This window comes from Heterocephalus glaber, unplaced genomic scaffold, assembly GCF_053883595.1.
Source record: "Heterocephalus glaber isolate CG9 unplaced genomic scaffold, H.glaber_assembly_v1.0 deba00000071, whole genome shotgun sequence".
Taxonomy (NCBI): domain Eukaryota; kingdom Metazoa; phylum Chordata; class Mammalia; order Rodentia; family Bathyergidae; genus Heterocephalus; species Heterocephalus glaber.
The window spans coordinates 31,513,569-31,532,838 of NW_028258137.1; the positions used below are offsets into that span (position 1 = coordinate 31,513,569).

The 19,270-nt window shown below is 53.7% G+C and overlaps 1 protein-coding gene and 1 long non-coding RNA gene across 4 annotated transcripts; one reads left to right on the top strand and one right to left on the bottom strand.

Annotated features, from left to right (window-relative positions):
- Positions 1-1,768: 1,768 nt before the first annotated feature.
- Positions 1,769-12,235, bottom strand: LOC147830680 (uncharacterized). Of its 3 annotated transcripts, none has more exons than XR_015441073.1 (3): positions 11,527-12,235; positions 8,051-10,576; positions 1,769-7,642 (listed from the first exon to the last, which is right to left on the bottom strand). It is a non-coding gene; the product is annotated as an uncharacterized LOC147830680 (long non-coding RNA). The 3 variants fall into 3 exon arrangements; XR_015441066.1 differs by having other exon boundaries at positions 8,051-9,962; positions 10,053-12,235; XR_015441064.1 differs by having other exon boundaries at positions 8,051-9,061; positions 9,598-12,235.
- Positions 12,236-12,419: 184 nt separating this feature from the next.
- Positions 12,420-15,808, top strand: Irx3 (iroquois homeobox 3). The gene is made up of 4 exons (XM_004847915.4): positions 12,420-13,401; positions 13,570-14,692; positions 14,860-14,926; positions 15,370-15,808. Exons 1-4 carry the CDS (start codon positions 13,141-13,143, stop codon positions 15,422-15,424), a joined length of 1,506 nt encoding a protein of 501 aa, XP_004847972.1. The 5' UTR covers positions 12,420-13,140; the 3' UTR covers positions 15,425-15,808.
- The last annotated feature ends 3,462 nt before the right edge of the window (positions 15,809-19,270 follow it).

Here is a 19,270-nt window from a genome sequence, read left to right on the forward strand (position 1 = left end):
TTTTCTTTGCAGCCTCGAGCAGATCTTCTTCGACGCTTCCATCCAACCAAGCAGCACTTGTCACTGCCCAGTGCTCCACCAGCACATCCATCACTCTGTGATGTAATGGGGGGGCATCTGCCACCCAACAGCACATGAGCTCTTGAGAAGCTGGCCTTTGTAGGATGCACCTGTGTGTGTGGGAACAGTTACCTCATCTGCTGGAGCCAGGGCAAAGTGAAAATATGGAGCCCCTTTCCAACACTTATTCAACAATTTTGAGATGGTGACCACAGAGCATTAACCTAAGTGTGGAACACTTTCAAGCCGGGGCCCTGTGTGCAGGCCACAGACCACAAAGCTGGCCCAGTCTGTATATACAGGACCTGCACTATAGCCGGAAACCCAGCTGGTGCTGAATGTGAGTCCTGCCATTGTCATGATCTCTGAGCACATTCCTTTGGTCCCTGAACTGGGGTCATTTTTTTCTAACATTTGTGAGCCCTTATTAGGTTCAAGGCATTATTCTTAGCACTTTAACTGTTAGCTCATCTCCTCTAAAATGCTAGGAGGCAGGAACTGTCATTGTCACAGAGGAGAAAACTGAGGCACAGAGAACTGCATCATTTACTCAGTGTCAGACAGCTGGGGAGAAGCGGGTCTGGATTTCAACCCAGAAGTTCTGGCTGCTGAGTTAGGCCCTGTTGCTAAGTTAAATGAGCAATATTTACACAATCAGACTGCCTGGGATTCGAGTCTCATTCCTGTTGCATCCTCTTTCCTTGCCGGGCCCCAGCATCCAGTTGACATCCATGAACTTCCTCTTGTAGGCAGCATCACTGATCATCTCTTCTGGACCAGGCCAGAGGTCCTGTTCTGGAAAGCAGGCATTTTCCTTCTTCACCCACATTCCAAGCCTAAGTTGAGGGGCAGCTAGAGTTAATAAGTAGTGAGGGGCTTGTCCTGGGTGCCATGCAAATAGTTAGACAGCATCTCAGCCTGGGAATTGTCAGTCGAGCTCAGCTTAGGTGACCCCTGCTGGGCCACATGTGACCCATTTGGTTGCTGAGTCATTGTACAGGGAAGATGGTAGGACATTTGGGGCCCTGGGACAGGAAGGTGGGACGGAAAGACCCAATCAAGATGACTGTGCACGGACACAGAGATATATGTCCTCCTGTTCCTGCTGAGCTTCCATGATACGGAATTCTCCATTGCTTCCCTAAGAGTGTTTTGGTAATTCCAATCTCTGAATTTCAGTTAAATCCACAAATATTTGGCACATATATATATATATAGCATGCCACAGACCAAGAAAATGTTGGAGGGGACAAAGGATAAAGGAACAAATGCATCTTCTGAATACTATCAAGGCTATGTCTGACACATCATAGGTGCTCAGTTAATATCCATTAAATGGAGCTCAACTGAAATGAGAGGCCCTACCCCAAGACATGCAAGCCTAGGGAGCTCATTGTTCTAGATGTGAAAGTCATCATGTTAGTTACATATTGCCAGGCAGCACTTTTTCCAAACTTTGGCAACTTAAACCAGGTATGGGCAACATTTTTCCTTAAAAGGCTAGATAGTAAGTATTTTAGGCTTGTGGACCATAGAGTCCTGTTGCAACTGCTCAATGCCTACTGCTGTTATAGTACAAAAGCAGCTAACACACTATATGCTAATGTGCATTACTGGATTCCAGTACAATTTTATTTATTTATAAATCTTTACTACTTCACAGTTTCTGTGAGTCAGGAATCTAAGTACAGCATAGCTGATGCCTCTGGCCCAGTGGTTCTCATGAGGCTGCAGTCACCTGAAGATGGACATAAGACTGGAGTATCTACTTCCAAGCTTGCCCACCTGGTTGATAGCAGGTGCCTGTTCCTTGCCTTATGGTCCTCTATGTGCTGTCTGAGTGTCCTCATGACAGGGCAGCTACTTGATCCAAGAAGAGATAGCCAGACAGAGCATGTGGAGAAGGAAGCTGCAGTCTTTTTATAACCTAATATCAGCAGTGGCATCTCATTGCTTCAGGAGAAACAAACTATGAATTTAGCCCTCACTCAAAAGGAGACAACTCCACAAGACCATGGCCATTAGACACCAGAATCATTGGGCTCTCGTGGAGGCTGACTACTGCAGTCATTCATCCTGTTCCTTCTGCAAATATCCTTTAGGTACCTACTGTACACCAGCCCTAGGACTAAGTAATGAGAATACAATGGTGACAAGACTCACACTGTCTCTGCCCTCCTGGTACTGCCAGCCTAATTTTTTTCATTGACACTTTTGTAATAACTGGAGAAAGAAAAAAATAAAACAAAATAAAAGTAGGATTCTTGTATAGTAAAAAAAATTCCAAGAATCAGCTCAAGCAATAACCCCTATACTAAAGAGTTTTAAAAACCCAAATGTATACTGGGACCAGGCAAACAGCATGACAAGGTGAAGACTTTGCCCTCCGACAGCAGATGTGGTCAGTGGAGAGCGTGGGTCTCATCTCAGAGGAGCTCCTGCCCTATTCAAGCCCAGCTCACGTGGGCTTCCCAGGAGTGGGTTCAGGGCTGCCAGATTTGACTTTTCAAGAAAAGTTTTAAGTTGAACATTTAAGGATGAGAATAAAGCTCAGTGGCAGAGTGCTTACCCAGCATGCGTGATAGCCTGGGTTTAATCCACAGTTCCAGAAGGAAAGAAAGGGGGAATAGGGAAGGAAAAAAGGGTGAGAGGGAGATAGAGATTTTATATTAAATCCCTTAACTTTGAAAATGGCAGTGGTGATAGATTGTATCATTGATTAATGTCCTTTCTGTCTCAGCTCTTTCTCCTGATAGTGAGTCCTGCCTGCAAAGGCCTGTGTGCAAGTGTTTTTTGGGGGAGAAATGACCCCAGAGCATGACTCAAGATGAGAGGGAAGCCACACAAGGACATGTCACTGGGCTGACCACTGCCCTTTATAGCATCTCAGAAACATCTCCCCAGAGAATGAAGAGGAAACACTGAGTCGTTGGCTCCCTCTCCTTTGGCCAAGAGTGGCCACAAAAGTGCCATGGCCCTGCAGGTGACACATGTGTGAGGGTCTTGCTGACATCCTAGATCAATGCAGCAGAGAAGTGAGAGGGATGTCATGGGTGACATTAGGATGGACCTATTCAAAGTGGCTAGACTAGAAGGAAGGGCTGAAAGGACTCAGGTGGCACACAAGTGGGGTCCCTCAGAGTGCCCCTCCCTGCAGGGCACAAGGTATTCCATGGCTGTGACCACAAGCATGGCCACATGATGTCAGTCTTGACATCAAGACCCAGTGTGCTGCTTACTGGCCCTTGGCCAGGACATTCAGCAACACTCTAGCAGGAGGCAACTTTGCTAGCCTGGGTCCGGTAATGAAGATGACACAGGTTCCAGCTACAGCCAACACGCGGCCTGGGTGATGAGCAGCCACTGAGATCTGAGCTGTGTGTATTACCGAGGGAAAGGCCAGCTCACCTGAGGACACAATTGCTAAAGTTGGAAGGAACTGTAAACCGTGCAAGATGATCAGAACATGTGAGTGTTGGGCCCAGAAGGCCCTTGTGTGACTTCTGTCTTAGGAAAGCAAAAGTCAAGTTTTAAAAGGAACAAACATGGCCTACAGGTTCACTTTGCAAGATGTGGAGGGACTTGGGCAAGGGTACCTCTTCTGCATACTATAACCCGAGGGCTTGGTGCCAGTGAGCAATAGACAAGAGTGCTGGGGAACTCAACCTATGTCCAAGTCCTTCCCACTGAAGAGCTTAGGGAGAAGGTGAAATGGACACAGCAAGGGCCTGGCCTGCTTTCTGCCTCCATCTACGGCCTCAGGGAACACATGTGGTTGGAATGCAGGAAGGAGGCATCAGGCTGAAGGGCAGAATTTCATCATTTACCTTTGTTCTTCAAAAAGGACAATGTACTCATATGCTCATATGATATACTTACTACTTGTAAGTTCAGCAAGGTTTCCCAGATTAGCTCTCCAGGTTTAGTGACATCACCAAGTAAATATCAACACGCAGTCGTTAAGTACAAACAAACCAAACACATGAAGCTCAGTCTACCAGAGGGCCTTCGCACTTGCTGTCTTTCTCTTTAGAAAAACACTACAGAAAATAAATATAATGTGAGCCACAAATGTAGCTTTAAACTTTCTAGTAGCCACATTTAAAAAGGTAAAAAGGAAGAGGTAAAATGTGAGTGTGTGTGTGTGTGTGGGTGTGCATACATGGGATCAAACCCAGAGTTTTGCACATGCCTACTGAGCTTCACTGGCAGCCCAACTACCTTTAACGGTATATTTTAATTAACCCAATATATCCAAAGTATTAGTATCTCAACATGCAATTGATGGTTAAAAACTAAGATTTTCAGATTCTTGTCTTCATGCTCAGCCTTTGAAATCTGGTGTATATTTTTTACTTAGAGCAAGACTCAACTTATCACATCCCGAGGACCCTAGGGCCACATGTGGCTGGTGGCTACTATACAGGACAGAGCACCCCTAAGATACACTCCCTCCAGGTTTTGTGACTGTGTTCCTCTCAGCTATCATGTCCCCTCCTCACAAGCCAGCTGTCTCGGTTGTGGCACCTGCAGTCACAGTTCTCCCATCTCCTAGCTCATTGCCTGTGGTATCAGCTTCCCAGGTCATCTGCTGTCACACAAGGCAGCTTAAAGTGACAGAAATGTATTCTCTTGTGCTTCTGGAGCTAGAATGTGAAATCAAGGCATGAATAAGACTGTGCTTTCCTGGCGAAAAGCCTTCCTTGCCTCTCTCACCAGCTTCTGGTGTTGGCAACTCTCTGTAGCACTCCTTGGCTTGTGGCCGTATCCCTCCCGTCTCTGCCTTCCTCTTCCTATGGCTGTCCTCTCCCTTGTGCCCTGGAGTGTATCTTTTCTTCCCAGGACCACAGTCATATTGGATTAAGATCCTGCCTCACTGAAGTATGAGATGAAACTCCCGCAAACCACATTTGCAAAAGCTCTGTTTCCTAACAAGTTTATATTCTGAAGTTTGGGGAAGGACACTATCTATAGTGTTGTTTGCATTGTTTTTGTAGAATTTAGCACTATCAAATTATACTACTTGTTTTTGTTTAGTGTCTGACTGCCCCCACTAAAATGTGAGCTTTCCTAGAACAAGGCCCTGAGTGAGCTCACCATTTTATCCCACCCCTTAGCACAGCATGCGGTACATAAAAACCCCCAATAAATTGTGTGGCAAAGAGAAAGGGAGCAAGGGAAAAGAAGGAAGAAGGACACTTTCTGTTTTAACGTGTTAATTAAGATGGTCAAGCTACCACACACACCTATAATCCCAGCTACTCAGGAGGCTGACACAGGAGGATCACAAGTTCAAAGCAAGCCTGGACAAATGGGTGAAACTTTTTCTCAAAATAAAAATTAAAATGCAAAGGGCCAAGAGGTATGTCAGTGGCAGAGCAGCCCTGGTTCAATCCCATGTCCTGAAGAAAGAAAGAAAAAAACAAAAAAGATGAGAAAATCAGCCGAGGGCTGGGGTTAGGGATGGCAGGTTCAGAGGGGGTTGGGGATCCCTACTTATTTCTGCCTCCAGACCAGCCTTTCTATTCTCTCTACAGTCTCTTTCTGTAACTCCTGGACCACCTGGAAGAAAGGACAGAGCTACTCATTCCTGTGACTGCTGGAAGCCTGTCCTCAACCTTACCCAACCTGGGAAAAGCAGCCAGGGGGAAACCAGGAGAGGTGTGGAGAGGAAAGGCGAGAAGAGAGACTTGCCCTTCCTGCCCTCTTGGTCTCCTTCCATGCCATTTCCTTCCCATAGGAGGAGCGCCGTGTGCCAACCATGCTGTCTCCTCTCACAGCTGAGCATGCAAACCAGGGCTAACAAACTCTATCTTGCCTAGTTTTCAAATGAACCCTGAGATCTAAATATTTAGATAGGTTGTCAAATAAAATTCAAGCAATTTAATCAAAGCACCCCCCATGATGGAAGCCAAAAAAGAAAAAGAAAACTTGTGGGCAGAGGTTACCCATGACTGACTTCCTCCCGTGCAGTGCAATTCCTCCATTTGTCTTCAAGGATCTGAAACTCTCAAGCTGTGTTGATCAGAACAAGGCAGAACTCTGGTCTATAAACTCAGGGCAAATTTTTTTAATTGAACACTCCAAAAATGTAAAAAGCACAGCCAGACACCTGCTATTAGGCTGCAGCACCTACAACACCCTGCTCCCTTCCCCCAACACGGCCCTAGTAGAGATAATGGCTCCTTAACTCCAGTTATATTTCCCCCCAGATCCTCTCCAAACATTTGCATAAATGTGGAGATTGAGGGAAAGGGGAATGTGGGAGCTTTGATTGCCCCTGCAACCAATCCAAGGACTTTTCTTCTAGTATCCCCCATCCAAACCCCTAGCACCACCTCTGAAGATCGGATCTTGCTCCCAGAGGGACCACAGTAAAGAATATTGGACAGGTTCCAGTCTGGGCCAATCTCTCTAAGCTTCACTTTTCTAATCTCGAAGGTAAGAACTAGCTCATACCCAACTTTGTGCAAAACCGGTGCAAATTAAAGAAAGATACTTTTTTCCCCAGGATAGCTTTATTTAAGACACACAAAGGGAGGGAGGGGTGAGCACAGAAAAAGGTGACTTCAGCCCCTGGCCACCTTGTTGGATGACACCCACACTTGGCCACCTGAAGGGCCTCTTCCTCGTGAGCCCACTGTGAGAACTGAATGTGGTGTCATTTGAAAACACTTAGCACACTTATTTTGTAAATATTAGTTATTCAACATGTTACGTTTTCATCTCAAATTGTTTGCAACAGAGAATGATATGGAAAAATCCTACCCCACAGCAGCTCTTGGGGTCAACAACATGATTTTTAGTATTGTGAGGATGAAGAATTAAATTAACTCTGACTAGTACAAAACATCTTTTTCTTCGGAGATTTGTTATTTAACACCTGCAACACTTTCTAATGACACTCTACAGTCTTTCCCCAGCAAGCATGGGCACCAAGAGTGCTTGGTTTTAGCTGTTTATCTTTTAGAATTTCCTTTTGTAGTAACAGCTACTTCTCAATTTACAGTAGTAGTACCAACTTTTCTTTCTAAAAGCATGTATTTGAGTTTTTTAAATGACTTAATTTCAGGGAAATTTTTAAATCAATAATAGTAGAGGTGGGAGTAGAAGGCTTGATGTTTGAGAAGCTTGACCCCACACAATTCTAGGCAGGGCCAGATCTTTACATTTTGCTTTGGAACGAGAAGTTCTGGGCTTCTCTAACACATTAGTAAGCAGAGAAGAGGGGATTAGTGCAAACGTTGCCGATCCTGAGGTCGTCTTTTCACATCCGTTCCTTGGGACTCAACTCAGAGTTTGCACGCTGACTTTCACGAGCCTTCATCTTTTTGCGAGGCAAGTCTGGGTCCTGTCTTCTGAGCTCCTCTGACCTCAGCGAGGGACCTCGGCTCTACAGCGACCCAGGAAGGACTCTGTCCTTCCTGCGGAGCCGGAGTGGAGCAGCGAGCGGGCTCCCGACTGTGGAAGGACCTTACTGCAACCTCCCCAGGCCAAGCGATACCAGCGCGCCTTCAAGATTAACGAGGAGCCAGCGGGGCAGGGCACACAATGCTGCCGTGTTTGATCCCGCGACGTGTCGCTGGGAATCGCAAACAATTTATAGCCACTGGACGACGTCGTCAAGCACTAATTTCCTGGTGGCGCCCCATCGCAAGCCTCTAAACATCAGGGGAGGGGCTCAGGGGCGGGTGGGTTGGGGGCGCTGAGGAATCACAGCGAGCGAGAGAGGCGGGGGTTCCCGTAACGAGGCTTTAATGAGGGGAGCGCGACCGGTCTTTGTGAAGCAGGGAAGGCGGCCGGGTCCAGCGCTAAGCGAGGTCATTTCCTCCCCAGAGCCCTGGAACCTGCGCGTTCTTTGAGGAGTGGCTTCTGGGCCCGGGCGCCCACTTCGGGGCTGTCTTGGGCCGGTACCACCACCACCCCACCACCCCCAAACTGCTGCAGGAAACGCAGCATTTCCATGCAACAATGCAAACGCTCTCATTACCATATCCTCAATATGCATGAAGAAAATGCGCCACGCTGGCCGAGCCCCATCACCCGGCTCTGGCCTCGGCATCCAATAAGGCAACATATTCATCTCCCAAGATGGATTCGGAGGGGGCACAGGGAGGCCGATCCGCGGGGGGAGGGGGACAGATCCCGGAGAGAAGAGGAGAGGAGAGCCTGAGAAAGACTAGGAAATCCAGGAAAGACTTGAGGGAGGGTTAGCATGAAAGAGGGGAGAGAGGGAGGAAGGAAGGAAGGAAGGAAGGAAGGAAGGGAGGGAGGGAGGGAAAAGGACACCGTTGCAACCAGGGAGAAGAATAAAGGAACATAAAATAAGAGGAGAGGGAGGGAGTAGAACTGAGAAAAGTGAACTAAACCGTGGCCCTGAGAAATAGTACAAAACAGAAGGAATCAGGGAGCGGAGGACTGAGAAAAATGAATGAACTAGAAATCGAACACTCAGAAAGTGCGAGGGGTAGGCCGATGGACAGAGAAACACAAAGGCAGTGAGGGCAGTGAAACTGCTTGCGGGTGGGAAAGGGTGAAGGAAATCATTCGCTCTAAGGGGCTGGTTTTCGATCCAGGCCATTGTTTTGGGCGCTGAGCACCACAGGCCGCTCGGACACCCGGTGTGGTAAGCTGGGTGCGGGAGTCGCACAGGCAGAGCACAGGAGCAGAAGGCCCGGCTGGAGACCTCGCCTCTCCCTGGGCTCCCGGTGCACAGGCCTGGCCCGCGCCCCGCGGCCGCAGCAGCCACTCGGGCAGGAGGCCTCTTCCGCGCTGAAAACGAAGTTGATAAAGTTTACCCCAAAGTTTCCCCGTCACTTGTCCGGACCCAGGGGCGGTCTCCCAGGACCTGACGGCTCGTAGAGAGCAGCGGGACGTTCCCGGGTGGCTCTGCGCGCCCCTGGCCTGCGCCTCCTAAGATGTTATGAGCCCGGAGTCCTGGCCAAAACCGAATTCTTCCCGGTGCGTCTGCCAGGCCAAGCATACGGAGCCCGCGCTGCTGCTAATATCGGAGAGAGAGAACGCGAAAGGGAGAGAGGGAGAGAGAAAGTGAGAGAAGGAAAAAAATATTCTCAGCTCAATTTAAGTCTCATGGAAAGGGCTTACAACTGTAATTAAATCATTAAATTCTTGTCTACGCTTCACAGAGCGGAGAGAAATTAACTTCCCACCAACCTCATTTTCTATTTGAACATGAAATAATGATTTTCTGCCCGTCTAATTACAAAGCCAACATCTGATCAAGCCAGCATCCAGGGGGGATTATCGCATGCGCGAGTATTAGACCTCATTACCAGCTTGAGTGCAAAATTATTACATCTTGTAATTGGATGGTGAGATTTATATACAGATCGGCCCGGTTTCTGTAAGATTGTAATTACAAGCTTCGTTGGTTAGCTACTTATCAGAACTTTGCAGGAAAACAAAACAAATGACTGAGGAAAACGAGCATTTCATTAACCTGTAACCCGAGCGCGCGGGGGTGGGAGCGGTGGGAGCGCGCGCCGGGCGTCTGTGCGAAGCTCAGGGATCGCTAACCTGCACTGCCACCGGGGGACTCCGGGCTCGGGAGGAAAGGACAGGAGGTGGGCCTCGGCTGGGAGACCAGGAGCTGCAGCGGCTCCCCACCCCTACTCCCCAACACAGATGTGCGCACACCGAGGGGCTTGGCGAAAAGGGCTGAAAGGGGGCCTGGTGGCTCCGGGTTTCGTGGAGTGCGAGACGCGGCTCCTGAACCTGTCGGGCCTCTTGCCCTGGGCACACATCGGGTAGCGGCTCCCTGTGCGTGCTCGCCGCGCACTATGTGCGCCACGCGTGTTCGGTGGACACCGTTTCTGCACACGCCCTGAGCCCTGGTCGCATTCGGAGAGCGTCCACAGCGAGTCTCCAAGGTGCTTTGTGAGCTGGAAATATTGAAGAAGAAATGATGGAGAAGCTGCGTGCAGTGCGTTAGTGCGGGGCGCATGGTTTTTCCAAACCAAATGCCAGGGCACCTGCTTTTCCTTGCTGGGCGAGCCGGTCACTTTGACCTAATCTCTTGGATTAAAACTCCCTGGAAATGGTTCGGCTGCTGGCGGACCCGCGTGTCCAGTTCAGAGCTTGGCTCCACTGGCTGGGTCCTGTTGGGGGACCAGCGCCACGTCGGGGCTTGGCTGCCCAGGATGCTGAGTCCGGACGTGAGGTTCGGTTCTCAGGACCAGGCCCAGGCTGTTCCCAGCGGGAGACTAGAGTAGGGAAGGCTGCTTCTGCTTGGGGCCTAGAGAACCTGGAGGGATCTAATCAAGTGAGGTTGGGGGTTCGCGTCTGGCTCTGGAGGTTCAACCTCTGGGACAAGGGCGGCCCCCGGCTGGCTTAACTGGTTCCTGAGTACAGCCTTGTCTTTTCCGTCCTCTTTCCTGCCGCCTGCAGTTGGACACAGCCAGGTCGATAAACTGGTTAATGCGGAAGGAGCATCTCCGAGACTCATGACTTGTTTTCTTTTCTTTCTTTTTCTTTTTTCCTTTTCCTTCTGAAAGAACTAAATCAAATACCGGGTGTTTCACCTGGGCATTTACAGTGCAGCCCCAATTCTCCCACCCTGGAATCTTGCTCTTCCCCCACCTCCTGTCCAGTGCTACCATTTTGTGCAAATTTTAGGACTTCAGGGTTGTCCAGGCTCGGGGGCCACGCGTAAGAAATATCCTGGGAAGTAATGTTCCCCACAATTTTTAAACTCAGATTGTGTGTGAGAAGCTAAGCCTAAGATTCTCTAGGGCACGCTCTGAGAGGTTTAGCTGGAAACGAAATCAAGCTCTGGGGACACATTTGAAGGCCAGAGCTCCCCCCTGAAGTCGCCTCCTAAGGCTAGGTTCGCTGAAAGCCAATGCCCAGCGCCAGGAAGAGGCAGGCGTGGAGGGGGCAGGGGAGCAGCTCAGACTCATTCTGCGAAGACTTTTCCCCCCATGGAACCCTAAACCTGGTCGTTCCCAAACTCTCTGTGACACCACCCTTCCCCCTTAATTTTCTCCAGTTCAAATCTACTGGAGCCACAGACCAGTGAGAAGAAAGTGGCAAGAAGTGGGGGTGAGGTTAAAACGGGGTGCCGAGGCAGGAGTGGAAGAAGAAACTTTCATTCCCTGGCCTCCCCACAGGAGCTGTGACCAGACAGCGAGGGCCAAGACACTTGGATCCCTCCACTCCGGTGGAATTCGGATTCCATTCCTTCATCAATCAGTGCTGGGCACCCGGCTTCCGCCTCTGCGCTGGAGCAGGCCACTCTCCCGACGAGTCGCCGGCCCCGAACTGTGCCCGGGGCACGCCTGCCGCGGGCCTGGCCCGCGCGTGGGTCCCCGCGGCGGCCCAAAAGCGCTTAGCCCCGAGCCGCAGCAATTCCGGGAATTTCAATGCCGCTCTCGACTGCACGCTGTAACCCGCGAAGGTGGGAGTTTAGATACTGATATTTCAAGTATGATTTAGGAAATATCCTACCATAAAACCAGAAGTCTTGCTTCCCAACCCCCTCCCCCAGCGGTGGGAGGATCCTTGAAGAAGGAAAACAGGTTGGCACCAGAAACGGGGAGCAGGAGAAGGGGTAGCGAGACGAAGGCTCTCAGCAGACAAGGCCGGTTCAGAAACTTCTCCCGGTGCTCTCTGAAAGTTACCCGGGCCTCCGCCGTCCCGCTCCCTGCTCCTCCCCCATTGCCAGCCCTCAGTCTTTACTAACTCTTCCCGGCTCCCCGAAACCGCCGCAGCGTCCACCCTTTGGCCCCCGAGCTGAGATCGCCGTTTCTAACTAGGGCTATCGCACCCGGACACTGGGGAGACGTCAAATGCAGCAAACTGCACGGTTTGGCTCTCCGGAGAAGGTCGCTGTCACCCCGCGTCCTGGGCGTGGGATGACCTTTAAAAACGCCCTTTGGGACCCTCTCCCTCACCCCTGCTCGCTCTTCCAGCTCCGTCCCTTAGCCACGGAGAGCGGCTGGCAGTCGCGAGGTGCTAGCAGAAAAGGGGGCCTGGGCACAGAACAGTCCCGGAGCCTGCCTTGGCCCCAGCTCCGGGCCCGACCCCGGCCCATCGCTGCGGCGGGAGAAGAGGCACCGAGGAGCGGGAAGCAGGGAGGGGCGAGCTGACCCAGGCCTAAACCGCGTGCCTGCGCCTCTCCTCCCCCTCCAGGCGCAGGCAGGAGGGGCGGGCAGGGACTCGCTGCGCCAGGCCCCCGCCCCGCGGCGCCCCGCCCAACGCGCGCTCTCCGCGGGGGTGGGCGGCCTCGCCCGGAAGGCGCCCCAGCGATTGGCGACTCGGGGAGGAGACTCGAGGAAAAGTCGAATAAGAGGGCGCGACGTCAGACCTGAGATTTAGGGAAGGGCGAGGGAGGGGTGGAAGGGCGGAGACAGACTCACGGACTGGGACACACACCCCCGCGCGGCACCCTGAGTGCCCACAACTTTAGGCCGCCCGAGCCCAGGGCACAGAGGGCAGGAAGGTGGAAGGAAGAGTATTGTGAGTAAAGAGAGGGATTTAAAAGAGGCGCGAGAGAAGAAAAAGTGAAGAGAACAAAAAGAGGAGAAAAGGCAATAGTGAGAAAAGGGTGAAAGAAAACAGGAGAGTTTCCTAGTGTCCAGGACAGGGACAGCGCTCGAGGAGCGGAAGCGGTCCTGGGGGGAAAGAGGGACGCGGCGAGGGGAGGGGAGAGGAAGGGAGAGGAGGGGGCGTGAAAAGTAGAGGAAGGCGAAAGGAAGCGAGGCGCGACACTGCTCGGGGAGAGGAGGGCAGTGCGGGCGCGGCGCGGGCACAGGCCGTCCGGCTGCGGAGAGGAGGGTGCGCGGCGCCGAGAGGAGGGGCTTGCGGCCCCGTGGAAATGTCAATCAGAGCCCGGAGCCCGGGGAATCTTCGCCAATCTGTTCGGACCTGACCTGGCTCCTAGCCGCCGCCGCCGCCGCCGCCGAGCAGAGCAATAGGCGAACGCGGAGAGCAGCACAGCGCGGGAGGCAGCGCGGCCCAAGCTCGGCCCAGCCCCCGATGCGCGCCGGAACCCGCGGGCGGCGCTGAGTAGGGCGGCCCCGGGGGCCGGGCCCCCTCTCCGTCGGTCCCCCGCGGGCCACCATGTCCTTCCCCCAGCTCGGATACCAGTACATCCGCCCGCTCTACCCGCCTGAGCGCCCTGCAGGCGGGGGCGGCAGCGCGGGGGCCCGAGGCGGCCCGGGAGCTGGAGCCTCAGAGCTGGCGGCCTCCGGGTCCCTCTCCAACGTGCTCTCGTCAGTGTACGGGGCGCCCTATGCCGCTGCCGCCGCCGCGGCGGCCGCTGCCCAAGGCTACGGCGCCTTCCTGCCCTACGCCGCGGAGCTGCCTATCTTCCCGCAGCTGGTAAGAGCCGGAGGGATCCGGGAAGGAGGGCTTGGAGCTGGGGCGCTGGGCGAGGTGAGCGCGGGGCGTAGACTCCGCGGTCCGGGCCAAGAGGGTGGAGGCGGAGACGGCAGAAGCTCCCCCGCACTCCCCCAACGCGTGTCTCCTTCCTTTCCCATGTGCGTACAGGGCGCGCAGTATGAGCTGAAAGACAGTCCCGGGGTGCAGCATCCGGCCGCGGCCACCGCGTTTCCGCACCCGCACCCCGCCTTCTACCCCTATGGCCAGTACCAGTTCGGGGACCCGTCCCGTCCCAAGAACGCCACCCGAGAGAGCACCAGCACGCTCAAGGCCTGGCTCAACGAGCACCGCAAGAACCCCTACCCCACCAAGGGCGAGAAGATCATGCTGGCCATCATCACCAAGATGACCCTCACCCAGGTGTCCACCTGGTTCGCCAACGCGCGCCGGCGCCTCAAGAAGGAGAACAAGATGACGTGGGCGCCCCGCAGCCGCACCGACGAGGAGGGCAATGCTTATGGGAGCGAGCGGGAGGAGGAAGACGAGGAGGAGGACGAGGAGGACGGCAAACGCGAACTGGAGCTGGAGGAGGAGGAGCTCGCGGGGGAGGAGGAGGACACGGGGGGCGAGGGCCTGGCAGACGACGACGAGGACGAGGAGATCGATTTGGAAAATTTAGACGGCGCGACTGCTGGGCCTGAGGTGGCCTTGCCTGGGGCGGCGCGGAGGGACGGCGACCTCGGCTTGGGACCCATTTCGGACTCCAAAAATAGCGACTCGGAAGACAGCTCGGAGGGCCTGGAGGAGCGGCCGCTGCCGGTCCTGAGTCTGGCCCCAGCGCCCCCGCCGGTAGCCGCGGCTCCGCCATCTCCGCCCTCTCCTCCCCCTGGCTTAGACCCCTGCGCTCCGGCACCAGCGCCTTCGTCCATCCTGCAGAAGCCCAAAATCTGGTCCCTGGCCGAGACGGCCACAAGCCCGGACAACCCGCGCCGCTCGCCTCCCGGAGCAGGAGGCTCTCCTCCCGGGGCCGCCGTCGCGCCCCCAGCCCTGCAGCTCTCTCCGGCCGCCGCCGCCGCTGCCGCCGCCGCGGCTCACAGACTTGTCTCGGCGCCGCTGGGCAAATTCCCCGCTTGGACCAACCGGCCGTTCCCAGGTCCTCCGCCCGGCCCGCGCCCGCACCCGCTCTCCCTGCTCGGGTCGGCCCCTCAGCACCTGCTGGGACTTCCCGGAGCTGCGGGCCACCCCGCGGCAGCCACCTACGCTCGACCCTCGGAGCCCGAGGGCGGAACAGGTGACTGCGGCCCGCGGGGCGCTGAGGGAGGAGGTCTGGGGGTCGCGCTCAGGGTGCCCGGAGGGGACGGCGTGCTTTTCTCTCTGCTTCTGCGCCCGCGAGGCCCTGGGCGCCTGAACCGAGCTTTCTAAAGGCTCTCCTTTTTTTTTTACCCTCGCTTCCTCCAGATCGCTGTAGTGCCTTGGAAGTGGAGAAAAAGTTACTCAAGACAGCTTTCCAGCCCGTGCCCAGGCGGTAAGAGACCCCGAGCTTGAGGAGGGGGCGGGAGATTGACCGGAGGAAGCAGTAAGCAGCGGAGCCAAATCCGTGCTCTTTTGCCCCTTAGGGGGAACGTAGCTGGGAAGCATTTTTAAAAAGGGGACAAAACTCACTCCATCACTCCTTGCAAGCTCAGAAACTGCTCGCTCTCCCAAGCCTGCCGGGCCTAAGAGGGCCCTGGAGCAAGTGGCCAGTCTGTGACGCCCACCACCTTCCCGCCCGGCCGGGACCTCGGTTCTGACGCCTACTGCCCATCCTGTAGTTAATCCTCAACTCCAACATGCACAACCGAGCATTGTTTCCGCATTGAGAGGCCTCCTTGCCCCTGGCCCCAGTCCCAGGCAGGGTGTCCTGGCCCTAGGTGGCCTCGGCGTCCCCTAAATCTCGCCTTCTTTGCTACCACTGTCTCTCTCTTCCAGGGCCCAGAACCACCTCGACGCCGCTTTGGTCTTATCGGCTCTCTCCTCATCCTAGTTTGTTTAAAACAACAACAACAACAACAACAACAACAATTTTTAAATCGTTGTAATAATTGTAAAAATCAAATCCCTCTGTATAGTTAACGACTTGTAAGCATGTCCGTGTATGAATACCTAAAAAGAGAACTTAACAAAAAGAAAGAAAAAGAAATAAAACCCGTCCCCCTCAAACCTCCCCAAGTCGCTTCTGTGCCACCCCACATTCGCTGCGATTGTGAGGTGTGTTTGTTCAGTTGATGGGGGGAGGGTGTTCATGGCAAATAAGCGTACCTGACATTTTTGTATATACAGATAAATGTACATATGTGTGAACCGAATTGTACAAGAAAGTATCTATTTTTGGCTAAATAAATGAGCTGTTGCCACTTTGACTATACAACCGGCCTGTCTGCCCAGGGATGGCTCTGTTTGGTGGTTCTTTGGGGGCTGGTTTTGGTTTCTGTTGTCCCCACCTCCGCCCCTCCCCGAGTTGAAGAATTTCCCAAACCATTAGGAAAGGACAAGTGAGACCTGAACCTGTGGTCAGGGGACAGCAATGGCGAAGTGGCGGGACTGGGAACACCACTGGGGTGAAGCAGTGGGAGCGGTTTCGGGCGTCTCAGAGATGCGGCAGTGACTGGTGGAGAAATCTGAGCGAGATTCCCTGCCAAGAGGTGGGAAAATGGGTCCCACCCGCCGGTCCGAGGGAGCCACGGCAAGGCCTTGGGGCCTTCTCTAGCGACATAGCAGCAGGACTTAAGGAACGCATCTGGACGCAGAGGCTTCGCGCGGGATGTTCTGCCCCATCTCTCCCGGCTCCCACTCTTCGACGCGCACAGTCAAGGTCTTCTCGATCTTAAGTAGAAGGGGCGGCGCAGGCTCAGCTTCGGGGCCCCTTTCCACCCACGCTGCCCCCTCCTCACAGATCCAAGGCTGTGGGGTGGTGTCGGGGGACGCGTCCAAGAGGAGCCTGGGGTACCTATCCTTCCCAAAGAGCCGTGTACCTGCTGGAGTAGAGAGGTAGAGGGCTGGAGGCCCAGCGGCCCCCACTTGGGCTCTCCCCGCGTGCCCTGAAAGGGGCAGCTTTGTGGGGTCCCCGAGTCGGGGTTGGTGAAGTCCGGCTGCGCCTCGCTGCCGAGATTCAGGCTGGATGCGGGCGGGGGTGGGTAGGCCGGGGGAGGGAACTGGGAAATTTGGGGCTGGAGCTCCCTCTACAGGACGAAAGGGACGCTAGGCGCCCCGCCTCCGAAGCCCAGGCAGCCAGGCTCCGCGGGCATCGCGGCCCCTCCTTATTCTTTTTCCTCTTTCAGTTCGTCAGCAGTGGTGCCCACTTTGACTTGAAGACCTTGTCGGGGATGGCTAGGAGAACGACGCCCCAGGTACCAAATGGGGGCATCTTTTTGCGCTCCTCTTCCGCTCGTTAGTAAATGGCCCGACCCCCGGTGTGACCATGTCTCGGGCTCCCAGTAAGTGTGGGGAGAGCTCGCACACCCGAGGCCACGGAGCGAGGCACAGAGCGATACTGTCCACCTTCGAGGCTCGGCGGGAGCTGGGCAGTCTGGCGAGGTCAGGCCCACGCAGGCACAGCCGCCAGCACTGCGGCCCTGGGGACCCGCACCGAGGCTGGGTTGTTCGGAGGGCGACGGCCAGGGTGAATGGGGCCTGGGGCTTCAGCTGCGCGAGGCTGGCAACGTGGAGGCGAACCCCTAGTAAGGGCATCCTGCAGGAGCCGTCTGGGCAGCCCCCTCCTCTTCCCCCTTGTTGTCAGTCGTATTTGGGGGGTTCAGCTCCTTCCCAGCTCAGAAGTGCAGCCTGAGGTTTCACTGTATCCATGCACACAGCAACCCCCAAAAGTGGAGCCACCTGTGCCCGCGGTGGGAGAATTTCAACTGTCTGGGCCACAACTCTGAGGCTGGGACCATGACACCAGGCCGAGGCTTTGGGTTAGAACCAAGATTGTCTTGACAAGATACACACCCTAGACACTCCCCAGTGCAGCCTCATAGACTGACCCAGCTCCCCATTTACCTCCTGGAAACAGAGGCAGATGATTAACTTCTCTATGCCCTTACTTCCTCAACTAGAGGGTGGAGACAATGCTGCCTTCCTGGCAAGTGATGGTGCTGACTATGAGAGTAAAGCATGCCCTGTGCTGACTCGGTTACAGCCTTCCAAATCCCAGACCCCACCGCACACACCCCCAGCAGTATCCTGCATACCCTCCTGTTGGCCAGAAAGCTGAGGTGTCTGCCTTTGGGCAGCTCCAGGCCCTCTGCAAACCCAACTCAACCAAGGGAGGGCTGTGAACATGGTCATGACTACAGAAGTTAGGCAGCCTGTCCTCACTGAATACCCACCCGAGGAGTAAGATGGCCATCAAGAGGCAGTGCCAGCTTGGGGGGGGGCGGTCTGATTAAGGTCCTTAGGGCTCTTGCCAGGGGAAACTAAGTTTGAGCTTTTCCGACCATCACATTCCAGAGATAATGATCAATTCTACCCCACTGCAAGAGCAGCAAATTGTTGGTACCAGGGGAGAGCTGGCATAAATCTGGGGGTGACTCGAGTGGGGGATTTCTCTTTTCCCATACAATACTTGGGTTCTTCAAATGGCCTTAAATTGACCCCAATAAGATCGTCTCATCAAAACAAGACAGAGTCTCAGCTTTTCAGCAAAGAAGGAAAAGCAGGCATCTCCCCTTCATGGTGTCTCACTAGGGACAGCAGTCTTATTTCTTGCCTTCCCAGGATCTCCCCCTCGGCCCTCACCTTCGCAGGGACCCCAAGAACTGCCTCTATCCCTTATTGTTGGTCCTTAAAATGTAAAAGGAAAGCAGTGGGGGGAGAGTGAATATGGGTATATATGGTCCTGATTAAGCTTCAATTAGAAATAAAATATGTCAATCACCCGCCAGGAAGGGGTTTCTGCTGTCGGGGTTGGTTATGCAAAGCACTCAAGGTGTACAGGGATAATCAATTAGGTCAGAGGAAGGAGTGTGCGGCTGCTTCCCTCATTATCTGTACAGAGCTGGGGGAAGGGGAACTGCATCACAGGGCCAGGGAGCCAAAGGAGAATAAAATAATCTCCCTAAGTGACCATCCACCTCAGGGACCAGCACATTAATGGTTTCCAATTGAATTTGTTTTCAGAGGAATGAGGAGGAGGAAGGTACCATGGAAGGGAGGCCCAGGGGCTGAGCACAGAGGACCACTCACCTGCCAGGTGAGGAGTGAGGAAGTGGCAGCCGAACCTACTGGGCTGGTGTTCTCTGGGGACTTGGAGGCCAGGCCAGCCCAAGGCCTTGCTGTTTTTGCAAGTCAGCCAGAATGATTGACTGCTTGCATAGGAAAGAAGTGGACCTCATTTTCTATTTGTTTGTTTGATTGGTTTGTTTTGGTTTGGTTTATCGAGAGTTTTTGCCAGTGACTCGATTTGGGCCTAAATGTTTATATCCTTCTCGAAATGTTTTCTGTATCCCACAATGCTTTTTTGCAGCTTCTCCCCACCCCTATCCAGCAAAAGTAGGTAATTGCAGGTGTGTAAAACTTAGGTCTGTGTTTTGCACTTACTTCAACTTTGAGTGAGGACAAGTCTTGTACAGTCTCTAGGCCCCAATTTCATCATCTAGAAAAATGGAGGGGTGTATTAGATGAATTTATGTAAACATTCATACAAATCCAACAGAATCCAGGATCAGGCATAGAGAAGAGTGGGTTCAAAGATCATTATGGGGGTTAAGGGGGCCCTTATGCTCTCTGGATATTCCTCTTGGTTCTAATTGGCCACTGTCATCTGACCCAGCAAGCTAGCTTGACCACATTAAAAATGGCCACCTGTTGTGTGACCAGCCTAGCTTTAATGTGG